Below are 19,012 nucleotides of genomic sequence, written 5' to 3' on the forward strand. Positions count from 1 at the left end.
GAGGCAGTTTTTTTATTAGTATTAAAAATTATTTAATTATTAAGCGATAATATGTTATTTTATGCTTATGTTATAATTTATATTTGTGTTTATGTAATATATTAGGAATTATTAATTATGTTTTAAATATATTTAATTTTGTGTATTTTTATGTGTTTATTAGGAAAAATATTAATTTATTAGGAAAAATATTAATTTCACGTAATTCGAGGCTCTAACAGATAAACAGAGGTCAAATTTGGATTTTAGAGGTCTGAAAACCTTAAGATCAGTCAAGATCAGCTTAAAATTGGGTTTGTATAAAAAGTGTTGACTTTTCCTGTTGACCGAGCACTGATTGGATGATGAAATGAGCTTACAATAGATATGAGTGCATGGGATAGCTGGCAATTTTGACTAAATCTCAACCGTTCATGATTCAATGGCCATGATTATGCCATGTGGCAATGGTTGGTAAAGCAAGTTGTAGGATCCGAATTTTGTATTTGGGTCGACCCGATCCACCCATTAACCCGCCAAATTTCAACCGTTCTTTGGCCAAATCGGACGAGTCAAACGATGCCACGCGTGATGTTGACTTTTGAAGTTTGACCAGCCGTTGGATATTGATCTAATAGTTGTGAGAAGCACATGCATGAAGCTTATGATGGACCGCAAAGCACTGGATTGTGAATTTATTTTTCTATAAATAGAGCCTCATTTTTATGTTTTTAGGGATCTCTCTACAACTCTCTTCTTCTCAAATTCTCTCAATCTCCTTGTAATCTTGATTTCCAGGTATATTTTTAATATTTTGTATAATTATTTTAATAAATAAAATTAGTTTTATTTCTAATTTTAGTTGTTTTTATTACTTTTAATTATAAGTAATTCAATTTTACTACTTCTTTTTATTTCAATTATGCTTAACTAAATAATATTAGTTAGGGGAAGGTGAAACTCTTAAGAAATAAATATGATTTAAGCAAATTCTATTTTTAATTTTATAAATTAAATTATTTTCTAGTTAATTTTGTACATATTTTATATTTTGAAATTTTGATTTATTGTAGACAAACAAATGAATTTGGCACAATAAATTCTTAAGATCTTAATGGTGAAATGGTATTTTGACTTATTGTAGACAAATTAAATTTTGACACAATAAATACTTAATCCATCATAAAATTAAAGGGAAAATAATAATAATTTATATAATTAATCTTTTGGGCAATAAATCTAAAAAAAGGTAAAAAGAATTTATTAAGTTTTATTTACTTCTAAGAGTGGATTCATAACCCTAACTAGTTCAATTTCATAGTTTCATTTAAATTAAGTTGTTTATATTTAAGTTTTAATTTCAATTTTTAGTTAAAATAAAATAAACAAATTAAATCTTTTCTCTGTGGATCGACTTCGAACTCACCGAGTTATAATACAACAAGATACTCTTATACTTGGGAGGTAAAAATTACTTTTAAGTTGTGTCATTTTCCCTACAGTGTTGACCCGCTTCTCAGGGGGAGCCTCTTTGTTGTGACCTCCCTTAGCACCACTAGAGCAAGGGTGTTTTCTGTTTAAATCCCCAATCACAGTATCCCCCATAGCATAGGCATTGGGTACTCAGCAAGAGTTAACCAAGCTGCGACTAGGCAGTAGATCTTTGTACAAGCAGGAATTTGCTAACGCATTCTCAACTTGCTTGAGTGATTCACACTTAACGTTGTAATGGACACTTTAAGAACTTGTAGCATAAGCAAAGACCCTATTAGAAATAATTCAGTCACTTGATCAGCTGGTGGTGCAATACATGTTAAGCGAGTAGGCAACCTGGAACTGAGAGATAGGAGGGGACGTGGACATTCCCACCATCAATCTGCACCACCTAACCCCAAGAACCCCCAGAAAAAAAAGAACTTGCTCTTCTAATTCCCACCAACTGTTTGGAGATTAGGTATAGGTTTCCTAGTCTTGGTACTTGACATGAAATAGTACCAACCGACGTCTTTAGGGCTGCTCTTTAACTGGTCCAGGTGTTTGACCTCATCAATTGTAGGTTCACTCTGACCACATATATCCCACAATATGAACAGGCTAGAGAGTACCCTCTATCCATTAGGGTTAAGTTGATCATGACCTATATGTAATCTACTAAGCATTTGGACAAAAAAGGCTGCAAGTGATCCGTCATTCCTAATTTAAAGCTCTTTAAAAACAAAGTAACAGACCCCTGGGAGGCCGACTAGGAGTATCCTTTTTCCTAGGGACTCTAAGGTCTATATAATCAGGGATCTTGTAAATGGTTTGAAGCTCTTTAAGGTCATTTACAGTGGTCATAAAAGTCATGAGGTCAATAGGGTAATTTTCGACCAGAGTTCTACCACTTAATTTCCTCTTCTTTTTCTAATCGTGCTACCTCTGGTGAGGATGCTTCACTAGCCTCGTCACCTAGGTACCCACTTAAGGTTTCCTCTAAGCTAAAAGATTCATCATCGTTACTTTTGCTAGATGAGGTAGAAACCTCAGGAGACATCCTCCTAGCACTACTCCTAACACTAGAATTGCCTACCGGTTCTAAGGGGATCTTGGAGTCGAAAATGGGCTCTATGAGCATTCTAAACAGGAAATCTGGTTCATCATCGTCAATCTCAATTACCTTTTCCTTGCCTTTTGACATTTCCTAAACGATATCCAGAATGATATAACCAAATTCTACTCAACCCAAGAAAAAAATGACAAATATCCAAGATTGAAGTAGAGAAGACAATACATGAAATAGTAGCACACCATAACAGAGATAGAAAAAGTGACTTGATCTTCAGTGAAAAAAGATCGCTCGATCACCGGAGGGTGAAAGGAAGATTAAATGAAGGAATTTTCTTGCGAGAGTTAGGGTTCTCAAAAGACGCGAAGACCTCTAGTTAATTGTCATTTAATGGCACGCGCCCCAAGAGTCTCATAACTGTCATTTTGAAATTTGAATAAATGAATGGATTCTTGCCACATCATCTACATTTAATGACGATGCGACTCTTCGAGTAAACGGCTGTTAGTAGCTTAAAGGGTCGAATGGACAAAACGAGCAGCTTCTTCTTTCAGCGCCATGAAGCCAAAGTATCCTGAACAAAACAAAACTACCGACTAGGTGTACCCCAGCAAAAGTTGCTTGCTCATAGGCGAGGAGCTACAAGATTGTCGCGAGTAGAGGGTCGCTTGCTCGTAGTTGAGGAGCTACTTGCACACCTGATAGACGAAGTACGAGAAGGCCCATAGAGGAATCCAGGTGCCAAAGGACGCAGGCAATGGCAGTTATCGACACGTACTGCGATTCCAGAGGTTTCGGACTTGAAACCCACGAAGCAACAGTTATGGCATCCACAACGGAAGACCCTACTTAGTGATGAATGTGGGAGAGTGAGATTGAGCACCTAGGTAAGCTATAAAAGGGACTTTCAATGATGTAAAAAAGGTTAGACACTTAAACTAAAAAATTGACCTAAAAGAATTCTTGGGGCATTTCTATTTGAAACCTTGGGAAAATTCTAAGAGATTTCAACATTTTAGAAATTATTACAGAGCCATGAGATCAGTGGCAAAGGTTTTTCAAAGTAAGCCTAGATTGCTAACTTGGGCGTCGGAGGGTTTATGCCGGGAAAACCTCCGGCGTTCTCTGACTAGTTCTTGTGTGTGCAGGGGTTCACGAAGGAGAAGCGACAAGCCTTATAATCTTGCTCGTCTCAAAAGAGCAGCGTGAAGTTATCCTCAATTAACTACAAATTCAAGTGTTGAGGAGAGATTCTGGTCGCGAACGAGCAGACTCAAAATCTTGTATCAATAATACGTATTTTGATAACTTTTTATTGTCATCAACCTTTGATTACTATTAAATGACAAAGGTAATTAATCGTTATAATAAATGTCAAATAAAGATATTTGACACGAAAATACTTTACGCTTTTAAATTGTCAAATATACTTTTATTAATAGTTTAAAACTATTAAATATATTCTATTTTCTTGTAGTGGACCCATTGCCATCCCTACTTAAGAGACATTTATTGCTCTTGAATTGGTAATAGATAAAAAGACTGATAAAATTGCTTCTCTATACAATACAAGAAAAGATGATGAATAGATTTGTTCATCTTGATGGGTTTTCCATGAAGCTAAACCCCAATGAATCATCACCACTAGGGGCATCGACCTGCAAACTAATATTTGAGAGGTATGCCGCATATTTTGGATAATAACTATAACTCAAATAACAACTGGTAAAGAAAACAAAAATCTTGAAAGTGTAGAGACGTAGGGTGCGTTTGGGATTGAACTTGAAAACTATGTTAATACGTTTTTTCACTTATATCATAGAAAATCTATTATATCTTTAATAATTTTATCAAAATGATTATTTAAAATTTATATTTATTATAAATTATTAACTTTTGTTTCATAATTGTAACTTTTTTTCTGTAGCAGTTGTAATTTAAAAGTGATAGTACCTCAATTCCAAATAGGACCATAATCAATTAAATATTACCTATTAGCTCCAACCCACTCTAATAAATACATAAATTTATAACACAGAGAAACATAAATTGGTTTCTGTGGATGCCAATTGATCTTGAACTTGCATTCTACACGCTTGAAAATGCCATTATGCTTGAGAAAATGATTATTAATACTAACAATCCAACTCGACTGTGATCCTCTTGGGAGTCTGAGGATCGATGATCAGCTTAAAATAGTTGCTAGTGTCTGGAGAACGTCCCCAAATTTATTATATGTTTTTAGGACTCCCATCTTCTTGAATTTCAAATAATTAAACAAATTGTGGGCATTTGTCATCTTTTATAGCATCAACTTATCGGTTGAAGTCAATTTTCAACATCTAAGCTCTAACATTGCAATATGTTCAATATATTGACATAAATTTTGGTCACTACCAATATTGAGAGTTCAAAGAAGCAAATGAACCTTTGATGTATAAGCACTTTTGAAGGACATGGGCGGGTCACACCTATCGGGTCTTCCATCAACCGGAAGTAACTACGTACTACTTGGTAGTTACCAAGTCTTGAACACCTAGGGAGCAGTTATGTTTTTAAAAGGAGAAGGTAATATGAAGTTAATAATTTCATTATAAGAAACTTCCTTGGCTCTCTCCTTTTTTTATGACTATTTACACAAAGCAGAAGCAGAGACAGGACGATGATAGCCCTTTAGAATGGAATCATTTTAGCCTATTTTTTGTTCTTACGCTGTGACAAGAGGGGAGCTTTTGGCTTTGCCGTAATTGTGTTCCGATCAGAAAAATAGTAATTTAATTCTATAGACGATCATAATTTTGCTTCCTTTCGGTGTGCAAGTAAGTATATTAATTGTTGCAATTAATTTTAACCTGCCTATTATTTATCAACAGCCTCAAAGGTAGTAGAGCAGCGGCACAGAATCCTGCATGCATGCTCTGTACATACAGAATGTGCTAAGAAGACTAAAGTGCCTTCAGTAAACCCAAGGGGACAGAAAATGTTCACAAAGTTCTATGTTTACGTCAATGGGTATCAAACTGTTGAAGCAAACTTGGATCAATTCAGATCCAATCAACCCCAGAATCAATCTATTAATGATAAACTGTTAACCCTTAATCAATATTAGACAAACAGAAGCAAGAAAAGAAACAAATCGTGAAATAGAATTAAATATTAAACCCACAGCAATAATCAGATCCATAACACACGCAACAAAGACTCGACACAGACCAACTTTGTTCGTGAACAAAGAACAAGCTTCAGAATCTAGATTACAAGGTCCTTTTACAACGTTTACAACAAGCTTTTATATGCTCACAAATAGTAAAAAGCTTTTACAAAAAAATGATAGGTAAATAAATAGTAAAAGGTTTTACAAAGAAATGAACAAGCGATACAAATCACCCGCTATGCAGCTTTTTTAAGCCTCCGTCGTTTAAAGTCCAAGCCATTATAACTAGCTCCACGTCAGCAAGGAAATATCAGACTTTCGCGCAAAATGAAATTTAATCAAAATCGATCCAAAACGGTCATTTCTTTATTTATTATTAGGTTAATGCTGCTTCACTTTTTTTTTTAAAGATTTGATTATTTCATTTTTTAATTGATGATGATTACGATGATAATCAAAATAATAATAATCATACAAAAGATAATAATAAAATGATGATGACAATAATAATACTAAAAATAATAATAATAATAATGGGAAAATGAGATACCTTTATGATATTTTTTAAATAAGTCCAAATATCTCCCTCTGGTTATAATAATGTTAATTTCATTGATCATTTTACTAATATACTTTTATTTTATTGATCATTTTATTAATATACCTTTTGTTTTTATGTTAGCAATGGAGCGTAAATATTTTTTGGAATATCAATTAAGTAAAATGACTTATATACACCTGCTGACTTCGATGTAATACTACTGTTTTTGCACGATTTTCAAAAAAGTCCAAATCAGACTTGTTCGCGTTTTTCACTTGATCCTTCCGATTTTTTATTTTCTTTCTTGTATGGGAATCTGTCTTTAAAGTACTTGATTGCGTTCTTAATGTGTCTTTGAATCAAATTTCGATTTAGGATGTCTCCTTTAGTTTTTATTTGATTTTCAGGATATCCTTTTATTGAACATACTACTACTATACATAACCTTCAATATGTCATCTTTGTTGGAAAAATATGCTCTTAAAAAACATATGTGTTTATTTAATTGTAATAAATAATTTTTCTAATTAATAAAATAAATAAAGTATTTTATTCAAGTATCTTAATTACATTAATATTTTGAGTAAAATCCATTTAATTATATTAAATGTATTTATGTAATCACCCTGTAGATTCACAGAAAACATAAAAATAAGATATCTTATGATTAAATAAATTAAATTCGCAGTTGATAAATAAAGTTGAGCACTTTATTAAGGTATGACTGTAATAAATTTATTGAATGATTTGTCTTAATCATGTATGAATTTATTAATGTAGTACGGCTACATTGAATAAGATCACATATGAGATTTAATTAACTTTGTAATAACTGTCAGACTTATTAAATCTCATAGGCATTGATTTTACTGTAATCTTAATCTTGAGTTAGTTATGATTTCATGATTGTAATTGATATTCCATTTGAGTTGCAAATGGACACGACACACGCTTGTAATCAAGATTACCTGGTATCTTGGTGGAAGCAATTATGAGTATTGGAGTAATAGATTAACAATATAAAATTTATACAACAAATCTCTTGATGGGTTTTCGGCACTTGATCTTAGAATTTTCTGGTCAGAGTGTGTCAAAATATTTAATATGTTGAAAATGATCATTAGAGAAAACTAGTAAGTATCAAGGAACAAAATGTAATTAAATTAATTGGACAGTTGAGATATCGATTTAATTAACAATGTGGTACAAAAAAATATGCAGTAAAGAAATCAATGTGGCATGGGTCGAATTATTATTTGAAAACACTGTTCTAGATAGTATACAATTATGGAGGTCAATTCTAATATTTTAGTGGAGTAGATTTGAAATTAAATAATTGGTCTAGTTTAATTACAAGTCTAATTATTGTAGCCACTGTTGTGTGGACCCATATGATCCCCGAGTTAGCTCATTTAATTGACTGCACCGTTATTGGATTGATAAGTAAGATAACTAGTTATTTGGATTAAAAGCCTAAATATATTATTTAGTGAGAGGCTTCATTTAATATACTTGTGTGTAAGGGGCCTTGTGTTATTTTATAAGGTGGGCCCCTATAACACAAAAACAAGTAACGCCACTCTTGATGTTATTGTTTTTTAATTTAAATCAAATGTGATTTAATATAATTAAAAAATTAATAAATATAGAGCCTAGGGTTTCCATCAAATAAAGATATAAAAGAGTTTATTTTCTCTAAAAGAAAGTAGAACCCACATTATACAGATGAGAGAAAAAAAAAATTTCTCTCTAATTTTGAGAGGAATATTTTCTCTTACTAGTTGCTTTTAGCGGTGATAAAGGCTCCCACACATCAAGTGCAAATCAATCTTGAGTCATAACCTGGAAGATCATTGGTGGCGGATCGTGAACTAACAAGATTGATGGTGACGGATCGTGATCAAACCGGAGTGGTGGTGATGGATCGTGATCTGGAAGCCTAGATTAATTCAGTAAAAAAGTCAAGTCGGATTATCAAGGTATGATTTTCTAGATTACGAATTTCTATGTATTGTATGAGATCGGTCCTAAATTGTTTTATAGAAAAACCGATTTTTTAACCAACAAGATTCACTATTTTGTCCCTAACAGCATTGTCAACAGTAATGCAAGTAATTTTTAACTTATTAAGAGCTTATTTGGTATTACTTTTGAAAGGCTTAGGAGTGATTTTGAAAAGTTAAAATTAATTACAATAATCTAAAATTATCCTTATTAATTGGAATATAAATTAATTATTTTAAAGAGATTATTATTATTATTATTATTACTACTACTACCACTACTACTATTACTACTACTACTACTACCATTCTTATTATTAATATTTTATAAATTAATAATATACAATATTTATTTTACGTATCAATTATTATATATATACAACAAAAAATATTTTAAATACGTAGTTATAGATATGTAAATAAATTTTATTCAATATTATGTATAATTCAGTTATTTACATTTTTACAATAATTTAACAATAAGATTTATTAAACAAATATATACGACTTCTTTTAAAACTCACAACACTTTTTAAAATAAATTTTACTAAATATTTAACTGATTCTCTTCATAACTAATTATTTCTATAATACAACTAACAACAATTATTTTAAAAACTACGGCATTATCAGACTGGCTATAAATAGCTTTCTTTTGCCATCAAGGTAAAAAATAAAATTAATTAATAATTGAGAAATTAATGACAAATCAAACTAGGTAGTTTTCAACAAATTTTCGAAGATTAATTTCTAAGATATTTACATAACTGTATTACAACTAACTACGAAAAATATGCCCGTTCTAATCATTACACACACTTTACACTTTTACAATTGATGTGCCAATTATTCTTACAATCGATGTGCCAATTATTCTAAGTAAATTATTTAGTGAGGGGTTTTCTTACGATACCAAACATCACATCAACTTATTTACAAAGATAGTTATTTGAAAATTTGGACTAAAATAGATTACTAAGGAAGGAACCCAATAGTGACAAATTTTGAAGTAGAATTTTTTTTTTTCCTCTTAACTTTTCGCGCATGGTTGTCCCGTTGTGTAGATGAAAAGTCTTCTTTTTCATCAATCACCAAAGTCAAAGTGGAACAATGATTTTACGCGCATTTGAAAGTCCAAGTGGACAGTGGACCCGAGATCTTCACCACTTATTGATTATCCAAAACCAAACTCATTCTTGATTAGGCAATTATGATTATAATATACACTGATAATAAGACAAAATGTGGATAAAAAACAACATCAGTCTGTGTCAGTTTATTCACTTAATTGAAAATATTGTAAACTAGTATCGGTTTATCGTTGTTTCGTCACCTCTATGGCATTTCAAATATAATTGAAGAGTTGCACCGTTTGCATCCATCCAAAAATTTCTCATAACTCATTTTCTTTATTTTCTGTATTTGAATAATTAAAAATAATATAATATTGTTATAACTTCTCCATTACTGATAAGAATAACCTTAATGAAAGATCCACATAAAATCCGGGTACTTCAATCTTCTTTATAATTCCTTAAACTCCATTTTAAAGTCTCTTTTTACTCTTGTTCAGATACATTTTTATCTTTTATTTTATTTTATTTTATTTTTTCTCGATACTCACTTAATCTCTTACTCTTTGTTAAACAAACTCTTATAGTTATTATTATTTGTTTCTCATGAAAAAGGGTTCATTAATATCATATGCCTTCGCTTGCAGGATTATTTTCTTCTCAATTTAAAACTCTTAACATATAAATTTTAGAAACATATAGGGGTATATGATACATGCGCATCAAAAGTTGTCAAAAAAAATACATAATACACGTAGTGGCAGACTCAGAAATTTTATCTAGGGGGGACTTAGTAAAATACAATTAAAAAAAATTCACTAACAAATGTGTATATCAGTTGGCATGGGGCTGTTTTAACTTAATCAAGGTACTCGGTTCGAGATTTAAGAATGCAACTACGTTAAATATTTGTTGGGAGAATTTTACCGTCCTAATGATCCTACCTGGCTCGAATCTGAATTAATCGGACTCAATGTGATCTTTAAATATCAGATGATTTAGTATACCCAAAAAAAAAAATTCAAACAAAAACAAGTGCCAAATTATTGAACTTCATTGAATTAATAATTTTCAATACATTTACGACTATTCTCGACTCATTTTCAGTTTTTAAAGAATTACATACCATAATAATTTCATTGTCAACTTAATCAACAATTTCAAATTTTGTTGTTTTCATGCAATGACTTAAATTAGAATAATTATTTGAGGCAAAAAAAAAAGGTTACCATAAATAGTAAGAAATTTAGTTGATCAAATAACTCTATTTCAATTAGTCGTGTTTAATTCATATGAGAAAATCTTAACACTTCCTTTGTTTTTTATTCGAATGTGATAAAAAGACCGTGCAATTTTATTTTTGAAAGAGTGATGAAACCAGTTGGCTAATTAAAAAGCTAAAAACCAATGACTTTTTCCTTGATATTTTTAAAAATTTAAAATTATAAGATGACAATTATGTCAATCAATTAAATCATCACTTAAACACTCCTTTCAAGTCTAGTACATATATAACAAACTAAAAAATGAGCCAAACATATAAAATATTTTCAAAGGAAATTTTGAAAGTCTGGAAGAAACTTTAAATTTTTAAATGGACCAATTATAATATATTCAAATAAATTTCAAAACTCAGAAGGGGCTTCAGCCCCTCCTGGGTCTACACTAGGTCCGCCCATGAATACATGTGAATGTAAAGAACTTTTAGGGAAAAAAGTTGTTTATCTATTTATCGTGGATTTAATTAGACATAATTTTGTCTTTGCATGTAATTTTAATGAAGATTAAATCTGTAAAATACCAAAAGAGAATTTAATCACGAGGTTTTTTGAAGGGCTGTCAATATTCCAACTCATAATCAAAATAAACATAACCTAAATACCCTTTTTGCAGTTTAATCACAAAAATATTCACTCTAAATATTTGATCTTCCAAATTTTTTTATTCTGCCTCCCTTCCTGATCCAAACCAATCCAAGCCTGTAAAGAGTCAGGTTGAGTTGGGTTGATTCGGTCAATTTGATTAAAATTAATATTCTTTGAAACCGATAATAAAATAATGAAAAAAAATCCAATAATGTAAACTATGCATGCATGCATTGATTGTTGTAATAAAATACGATCAACTCAAAATTAGAAAGAAACTGGAATTAAAATTTTCATCTTTTAATTTCATGTGATTTTAGTACAATTACGAAAATAAACTTGAAAACTCAAAATCAAATCCAAATAAATTTCCCTTATCAGTTTATTTGACTATAATATAAATAAAATTAATTAAAACACAAATTTTAAAGTTATAAGTTAAAAGTTCATTGATCATTTTGTTTCTTAAAAGGCACAATAAATTATTTTAAAAACTGTAAAAAATAATTCACCATTTCGTGAGATTCCACCTCATATAAAGTTAATCTTTTCAAAAAAATTTTAGAATATGTATTTTACTCATATCAATTTTGTATGTCTAAGTGAATGAAGAAATATGTTATTCTAAAAAAAAAGAAATATGTTAAAAATAAATAAATAAATTATTAAACTATTAATTGTCAAAGGAATCTTCGTTTGTTCTTCCCGTGACTCATTCATCCCACTGCCACCGAACATACCTAGGAAGCGAGTCAACTGACAGAACAAGTGGATTACATCAGACAAGTCAATTGCAATAGGTCCAGTTAATTTACCAACCCCTGGGGTTCACTGCTGTTGAGAAAGCACCCAAAAAAGAAAATAATTGAAACGTTCATTTCGTGGAAATAGCTATTGATTGATTAAATTATCTTTTGCTTAACTACTAATTATTTCTTTAATCATTGTGATGTTACCTTTCACAAAAGAAAAAAAAAATCATTGTGGTGTTAGTTTCAAGATAAAATATGCTATAATACAATCATTATGGTTTTTATTCGATTACAATATTCTACTATGACTTAACTTTTTTTTAAAATAATTTTACTGATACTATAATTAAAAATCTATGGTGACCTGTGTTGATACAGTGGTTTGAAGTTCTAAAATCTGCTCCAACATTATAAAAGCATACTCCCAAATCATAAGAAAATTGTATATTAAAAGTTTGGTCCACTAAGAATTAGTAATCTATATAATGAAAAATTTTAGAATAATTTGATTTTTGCGGTTTCATGTCAATTATATGATAAATAAATAATACTATGATAATATACTTGTGTTTATGTTAAAAACCAAATATTTAAATAGTGATTATATAAAATTCAACTATATATGTTACACACACATTAATTGATTATATTATCGTTAACGTATTTTAATATTTTTCTTAAATAATTGGTTGTCAAAGACTTCATCAATTCTTTATATATATAAATAGTAGCAGAAAGTCTACCGTACAATTACTAATCCAGAAAAATTCTCTCAAACAAAAAAAAGTACTACGTACGTACCCCCCAGCCAAAATCATACTGCATTCCAACTCATCTCCCACAAACTTCTCAATTTCTAGGCTCTAGCTGTGATCTACTCGAGGCTTTTTGTAGCCGGCTTTGCTTACTTCTCCACACAGTTTTGACTAAATGTCAGTATAAATATATCTCACTTATCACATCTACAAAATCACAACGGGCTCTACAGTTTCTATTGCTACCTAGCTAATAATTTGAATTCATACAGTACATTAAAGATTATAATGGAGGGTGCTTTTGCAGTACTAGTACTTTTTGTTGCCATGGCTGTGACATCAGTTCATTGCCAAGCAGGGACTCGTGTTGGATTTTATTCAAGGTCATGTCCTCGAGCTGAGTCCATAGTTAGGTCTACGGTTCAGGCTCATTTCAGGTCTGATCCCACAATTGCTCCTGGGTTACTGAGGATGCATTTTCATGACTGTTTTGTCCACGGTTGTGATGCTTCCATTCTCACTAATGGCCCCAACACTGAGAAAACTGCACCACCCAATCGTCTGTTGAGAGGATATGATGTAATTGATGATGCCAAATCCCAGATTGAGGCTGCATGTCCTGGCATCGTCTCTTGCGCTGACATTCTTGCCCTCGCCGCCCGTGATTCTGTCGTCGTGGTAACAATAATTCTCCACTCTCATCATCATTATTGTTAATAGTTGCCTTAAATACTATTGTTGGGCTTTACTTATCCGCTTAAAATTTTAAGTCAAATAATTTTTGTAAACAATATCAGAGCCAAATTCTCAAGTTTGATTCACTTTACGTACAAACTAACATATTTTGTTGGACATGCATTGCAGACAAGAGGAATAAGTTGGCAAGTGCCCACAGGACGCAGAGATGGCAGGATATCATTGGCATCCGATACTGCCAATCTTCCAGGTTTCACCGAGTCTGTTGAAGCGCAAAAGCAAAAGTTTCTTGACAAGGGTTTGAACACTCAGGATCTTGTTACTCTTGTTGGTAAGCACCAAATCAAATTAACTCATTTATATAGTGATTATCAAGTGCGGGCACCCATAACTTATAAAGCATGGATTTGAACCGATGGACATTTTTCTACGACCTCATAGTTCAAATCCGTACTTTATAAGATAGAAGAACTAATAAATAAAAAATTCCTTTATGATCTGAGCTACTAAATTAAATTTATATGGATGATTGGTGGTTAAAAAATTTAACTTTTACCTCTATTTGTTACCAGGAGCACATACAATCGGTACTACAGCTTGCCAAATATTTAAGTACAGACTTTATAACTTCACTACAACAACAGCAACAGGAGCTGATCCAACCATAGACGCTACGTTCATTCCTCAACTCCGAGCACTCTGTCCGGAGAACGGTGACGGAGCAAGGCGCGTTGCACTTGACACCGGTAGCCCTAATAGATTCGACACGTCCTTCTTCTCGAATTTGAGAAACGGGCGGGGAGTGCTAGAGTCTGATCAGAAGCTATGGAGTGATGCTTCTACTAAAGCGGTCGTGCAAAGGTTCTTGGGTGTGAGAGGATTGCTAGGGCTGACCTTCAATGTGGAGTTTGGAAGATCCATGGTTAAAATGAGTAACATTGGCGTCAAGACTGGCACTGATGGTGAAATTCGCAAAATATGTTCCGCAATTAACTAAAAACTACGTAGTTCGGTAATTTAATCATTTGTCGTTGGCTTGTATTTAAAAAAAAAGTTTCATTTTCCGTTGAATAGATTTCAAGCTGGCTAGGTATATAGATTGACTTTTGCGGATTGGTGGAAATGTAATTTGATCTTTTGTGGAAATAATTAACTATTGCGCTGCTCTTTTTCTCTCATTGTGGCTTATGTATGAAGATGTTGTCTTCAATTTGAATTTGTGTAACTAACGTAATAATGAATGAAAGTAAAACGTACTGTTTGGGGGGAAAAGCAAAAAATTGCTTAAAGTTAAATGACAGAAAATAATTATTTGGCAGCGGAGAAAGTTAAATAAAATGAGCTGAATCTGAAATTGCAACTTTATTCAACGTGCTTCTAGAATAAATCTGTACATTTAACAAGTTAAACATACTCACACACACACACATACAAATGCAGCAACTCAGCTAATTTTAACAAAAAATTAATTAATCACAATTTGCTTAACAAACTATCACGCGTACAAACAGCCACATAACCATCTGGTACCAGCTGGAAGTACAAGTCATCAATTTGTAACTGACTGTAGAAACTGTTGTGATCCTTTGCTTTGTTGGTTACTTTGCTGACATTGTTGTGATTCTCTGTTATACTGCATAAGTAAGCTTCCTTAACATCCCCTCTCAAGCTTAAGGGTCTACTAACGAGATTGAGGTTGGACACGAGGTAGCTGAATTTTGGAAGTGACAAAAGCTTTTGTGAGGATGTCAACAACCTGACCACTAATTGCTGCCCAAGCACTTTATCTCCAATATAGTGAATGTCTAGTTCAATGGATTTGGATGAATGAAATTTGATTATCACTCCAAAGCATTGGTGTTGGCAGCTTAACAGTGTTGAGCTCAGAGAATAGAGATTCCAGCCATGAAATTTTAGAAACTTGCTGAGGGTAAAGCTCTCTACTCACTCTTAGCGCTGGACTTAGCTACTACAGCCTGACATTTAGTTATTATTAATATTAAATGCAATAAGCTCCAATAGACTTTCTATCATCAGCATCACATGCTCAATTAGCTTTTGAGTAACCAGTCAAACCTATAACTTCAAGCTCTCATTCCATCAAAACTATTCACACTAACTGGGGTGGAGAATTCAAAACCTTTTTTTCTTTACTTATTGCCTTTGGGATACATTTCAGACATCCTTGCTCATATATCCATCATCAAAATGGAAAATTGAGAGAAAATACAGACATATAGTTGACGATGGCTTAATCTTACTAGCACATGCACGTCTGCTTCTAAAGTTCTGGTAGAATGCATTCCACACTATTGTTTATTTGACAAATAGACTTTCCACTCTTGTTTGAATAACATTTCTCCATTTCAAAAGCTTTTTAAACAAAAACTAGGTTATTTGCTTCTTAAAACTTTTGCATGTGCTTGTTACCTTCTCTCAGACCATGTAATAGACATAAGTTTGATTTCAAAATTGGTAGACATATATTCATTGGTTACAGCTCTCATCATAGGGGTTATCAATGCCTTCATTCCTTAGGAATGGTTTAAATTTCAAATCATGTTAGCTTCTATGAACATTATTTTCCTTATGTCTTTTGTTTATATTTTTCTTCAATTTCTATAAATTATCAGTCATATTCATCTTGTGATTCTGTTTTAGAGTCATATGTTCCTTCTTTTGTTCATTTTCCAATTCCTTTGGCAACACCTCTAATAAATGTTTATGCCATCTAATAACCTAACACAAATCATCACTCTCTAATAAATTCAGTTTCTCATTACTCTTCTACTTTATCCTCACATCCTTCACAATCATATACTTTCCAATCACATACGCAATTAAACACCACATAATTCCCATCTCATCTACTACCTCAACCTCTACTTGCTGGTCATCTAATGGAGACTAGATCCAAAATAGGTAATTTTAAACCCGGAACCTATTTGTCAGTACTAATGTCATAGCCCTCAGAACTTACTTCAGTTCTTTGAGTGTTGTCAGATCCTATGCGGTTTAAAGCTATGTAAAAAGAGTTTCAAGCTCTTTAACTAATCAAACTTAGGATTTAGTCTTGCTTATTACTCTTGTCAAAATAGTTGGAAATAAAAGGGTTTTTAGAATCAAATACAACTCTGGTGGCTCTATTTCGAGATACAAAGTCATGCTTGTTGCCAAGAAGTTTTATCAAATCCATGGGGTTGATTACATTGAAATCTTTAATCCAGTGGTTAAAGCCTTAACAGTTATGGTGCGTTTACTTCATGAAAATGGGAATGGGCTGGGAATGGGAATAAGCTGGAATGAGAATGAGATTTCAATGTTTACTTGACAAAAATAAATGGGAATGAGAATGTGCTAGAGCGTCATTAATGTGTTTATTTGGCAAAATAAATGGGAATGAGAATCAATTTATCAAAATATCCATAGTATTAACAATTAATAAAAATAATTAATTTATCATTATTAACAATATTATCATTATTATTGCTGTTGTTGTTGTTGTTGTTGTTGTTGTTATTATTATTATTAAAATTAATATTATCATTATTAACATTTATTATTAATATTATTATTATTATATTTTATTAACTTTATTATTTTAGTTACTATTAATTATTGTTATTATTATATTTTATTAAGTTTATTATTTTAGTTATTATTAATTACTATTAATATTATCATTATTAACATTTATTATTATTATTAAATTTTATTAACTTTATTATTTTAGTTACTATTAATTATTGTTATTATTATTTTTATTAATATTATCATTATTAACATTCATTATTATTATTATTATTTTAATTAATATCATTTTTATAATAATAGTTATACATGTATCTAGAAAATGAAAATTACATTATTATTTTTATTATTAAATTTTATTATTTTAGTTATTATTAATTATTATTATTTTTATTTTTATTAATAATATAATAATAACAACAACAACAACAACAATAATGATAATATTGTTAATAATGATAAATTAATTATTTTTATTAATTATTATTTTTATCATTATTTTATTGTTAATAATGATAATAATAATAATAATAATAACTAAACTAATAAAGTTAATAAAATTTAATAATAATAATTATTATTATTATTAATGAAATTTAAAATAATAAAATTAATTGTGATTTGAATGAGGGTAATTTGGGAAATATGAAAAAAGTAGAGGGATACAAAAGTAAACATATATTCTATTCTCATTCCCTCATTTTCATAACCCCCACGGGAATGAGATTCCCATTTCTTATTTCCAAATTGTGTGGGACCCACACATTTTATTCTCATTCCCAAATTACATTTTGTCAAGTAAACACACTACTAGAAAAATAGGCTTTACTGACACTAAATTAGTGTCAGTAATTACTTTTCCTGACACTTGTTAATTGTGTCAGTAATGCTCCAGCCAGAACACACTGACACTAATTTTTAGTGTCAGCGATTTTTGTGTTAGTAATTCATGTCATTATGGTATCACTAAAATAATGACACGATAGCATTAGTATTTAATGATACTATTTAGATGTCAGTAATTTATGAGACTACAGTATCAAGAGCACACTGACTCAATAACTTCAAAAATTATTACTGTCATTTTAAACATTTAGTGTCAGTATTTAGTGATGTTATGATTCTTTTGGTTAATAGTATACTTTGATTTTAATTATATTTTCCTATTTGTTTTACAACTGAAAGAAAACTCAAAATATATTAAATATACAAAATCTCACAACACAATTGCATAAGAAACATCTCAAATACATCACTTAAATTCATATAATTCAACTACATCATTGTTTGGAAAAGAAAAATATAAGTACTAAATTAAGTCTTGACAAGCTCTTAACAACCAAGTACTAAGTTAAGATTCAACAAATATTAACCAACAGAAAGAAGCACATAATGTCATTGAACATCCACAAGCAGCTTCATTTTTCTTTTCCCACCTACAAGTACATAAAATCAATTAGTACACCACAAAAAATAATTCTTGGATTTTTGGGAGAAAAAACAATCAGGCCAATTTCAGTGTTCAAAGAGACTAACAAAGAATGGGGCAAAAACAATACATAGCTCTCTTAGTGCAAGCTAATTGTAATAGGTAGTATTGTGAAGAATATTTATCTGCTAAGAATTGAATTTGAGTGGATTTTCCTACAGATCTATAAACAACTAAACTTAAGAAGAATACAAAAATAAAAAATAAAAAATCCTAAGGATTAAGAAAGATAAATGGAGATTTATTAGTATACATCCAAAATTAGAAACTCATTAAACAATCCAGGGGTAAAAATTGAGGAATAAGAATATATGCTGCGTTTACTTTTTGGATTGGAGTGGGAATCTTTGGATTAGGAGTGTGGAGTGGGAGTGAGAGTAGGGTGTTTACTTAGACTAAATAAAAGTATGGATTGTCAATCAGAATCCTAATTATTTGTTTACTTTGTCTTGGATTGGGAATAAATTGATTTAAATTACAATTTTATCCTTATGTACAGAATTATAATTTGTAATTAAAAAATTAATAAAAAATATATTTGGAAAATAAAATAAATATTTTATTATATTTATAAATTAATAATAATTACTAATATTCTTAATTATGTAAATCATAATTTTTTATTAATT

The 19,012-nt window shown here is 30.8% G+C and overlaps 1 protein-coding gene across 1 annotated transcript; it reads left to right on the forward strand.

Moving 5' to 3' along the window:
- The first annotated feature begins 4,102 nt into the window (after nt 1-4,102).
- LOC112099043 (peroxidase N1-like) lies at nt 4,103-14,541 on the forward strand. The gene is made up of 4 exons (XM_024186144.1): nt 4,103-4,203; nt 12,901-13,345; nt 13,532-13,694; nt 13,936-14,541. Exons 1-4 carry the CDS (start codon nt 4,103-4,105, stop codon nt 14,358-14,360), a joined length of 1,134 nt encoding a protein of 377 aa, XP_024041912.1. The 3' UTR covers nt 14,361-14,541.
- Nucleotides 14,542-19,012: the final 4,471 nt, after the last annotated feature.

This window comes from Citrus clementina, unplaced genomic scaffold, assembly GCF_000493195.1.
Source record: "Citrus clementina cultivar Clemenules unplaced genomic scaffold, Citrus_clementina_v1.0 scaffold_4, whole genome shotgun sequence".
Taxonomy (NCBI): Eukaryota; Viridiplantae; Streptophyta; class Magnoliopsida; order Sapindales; family Rutaceae; genus Citrus; species Citrus x clementina.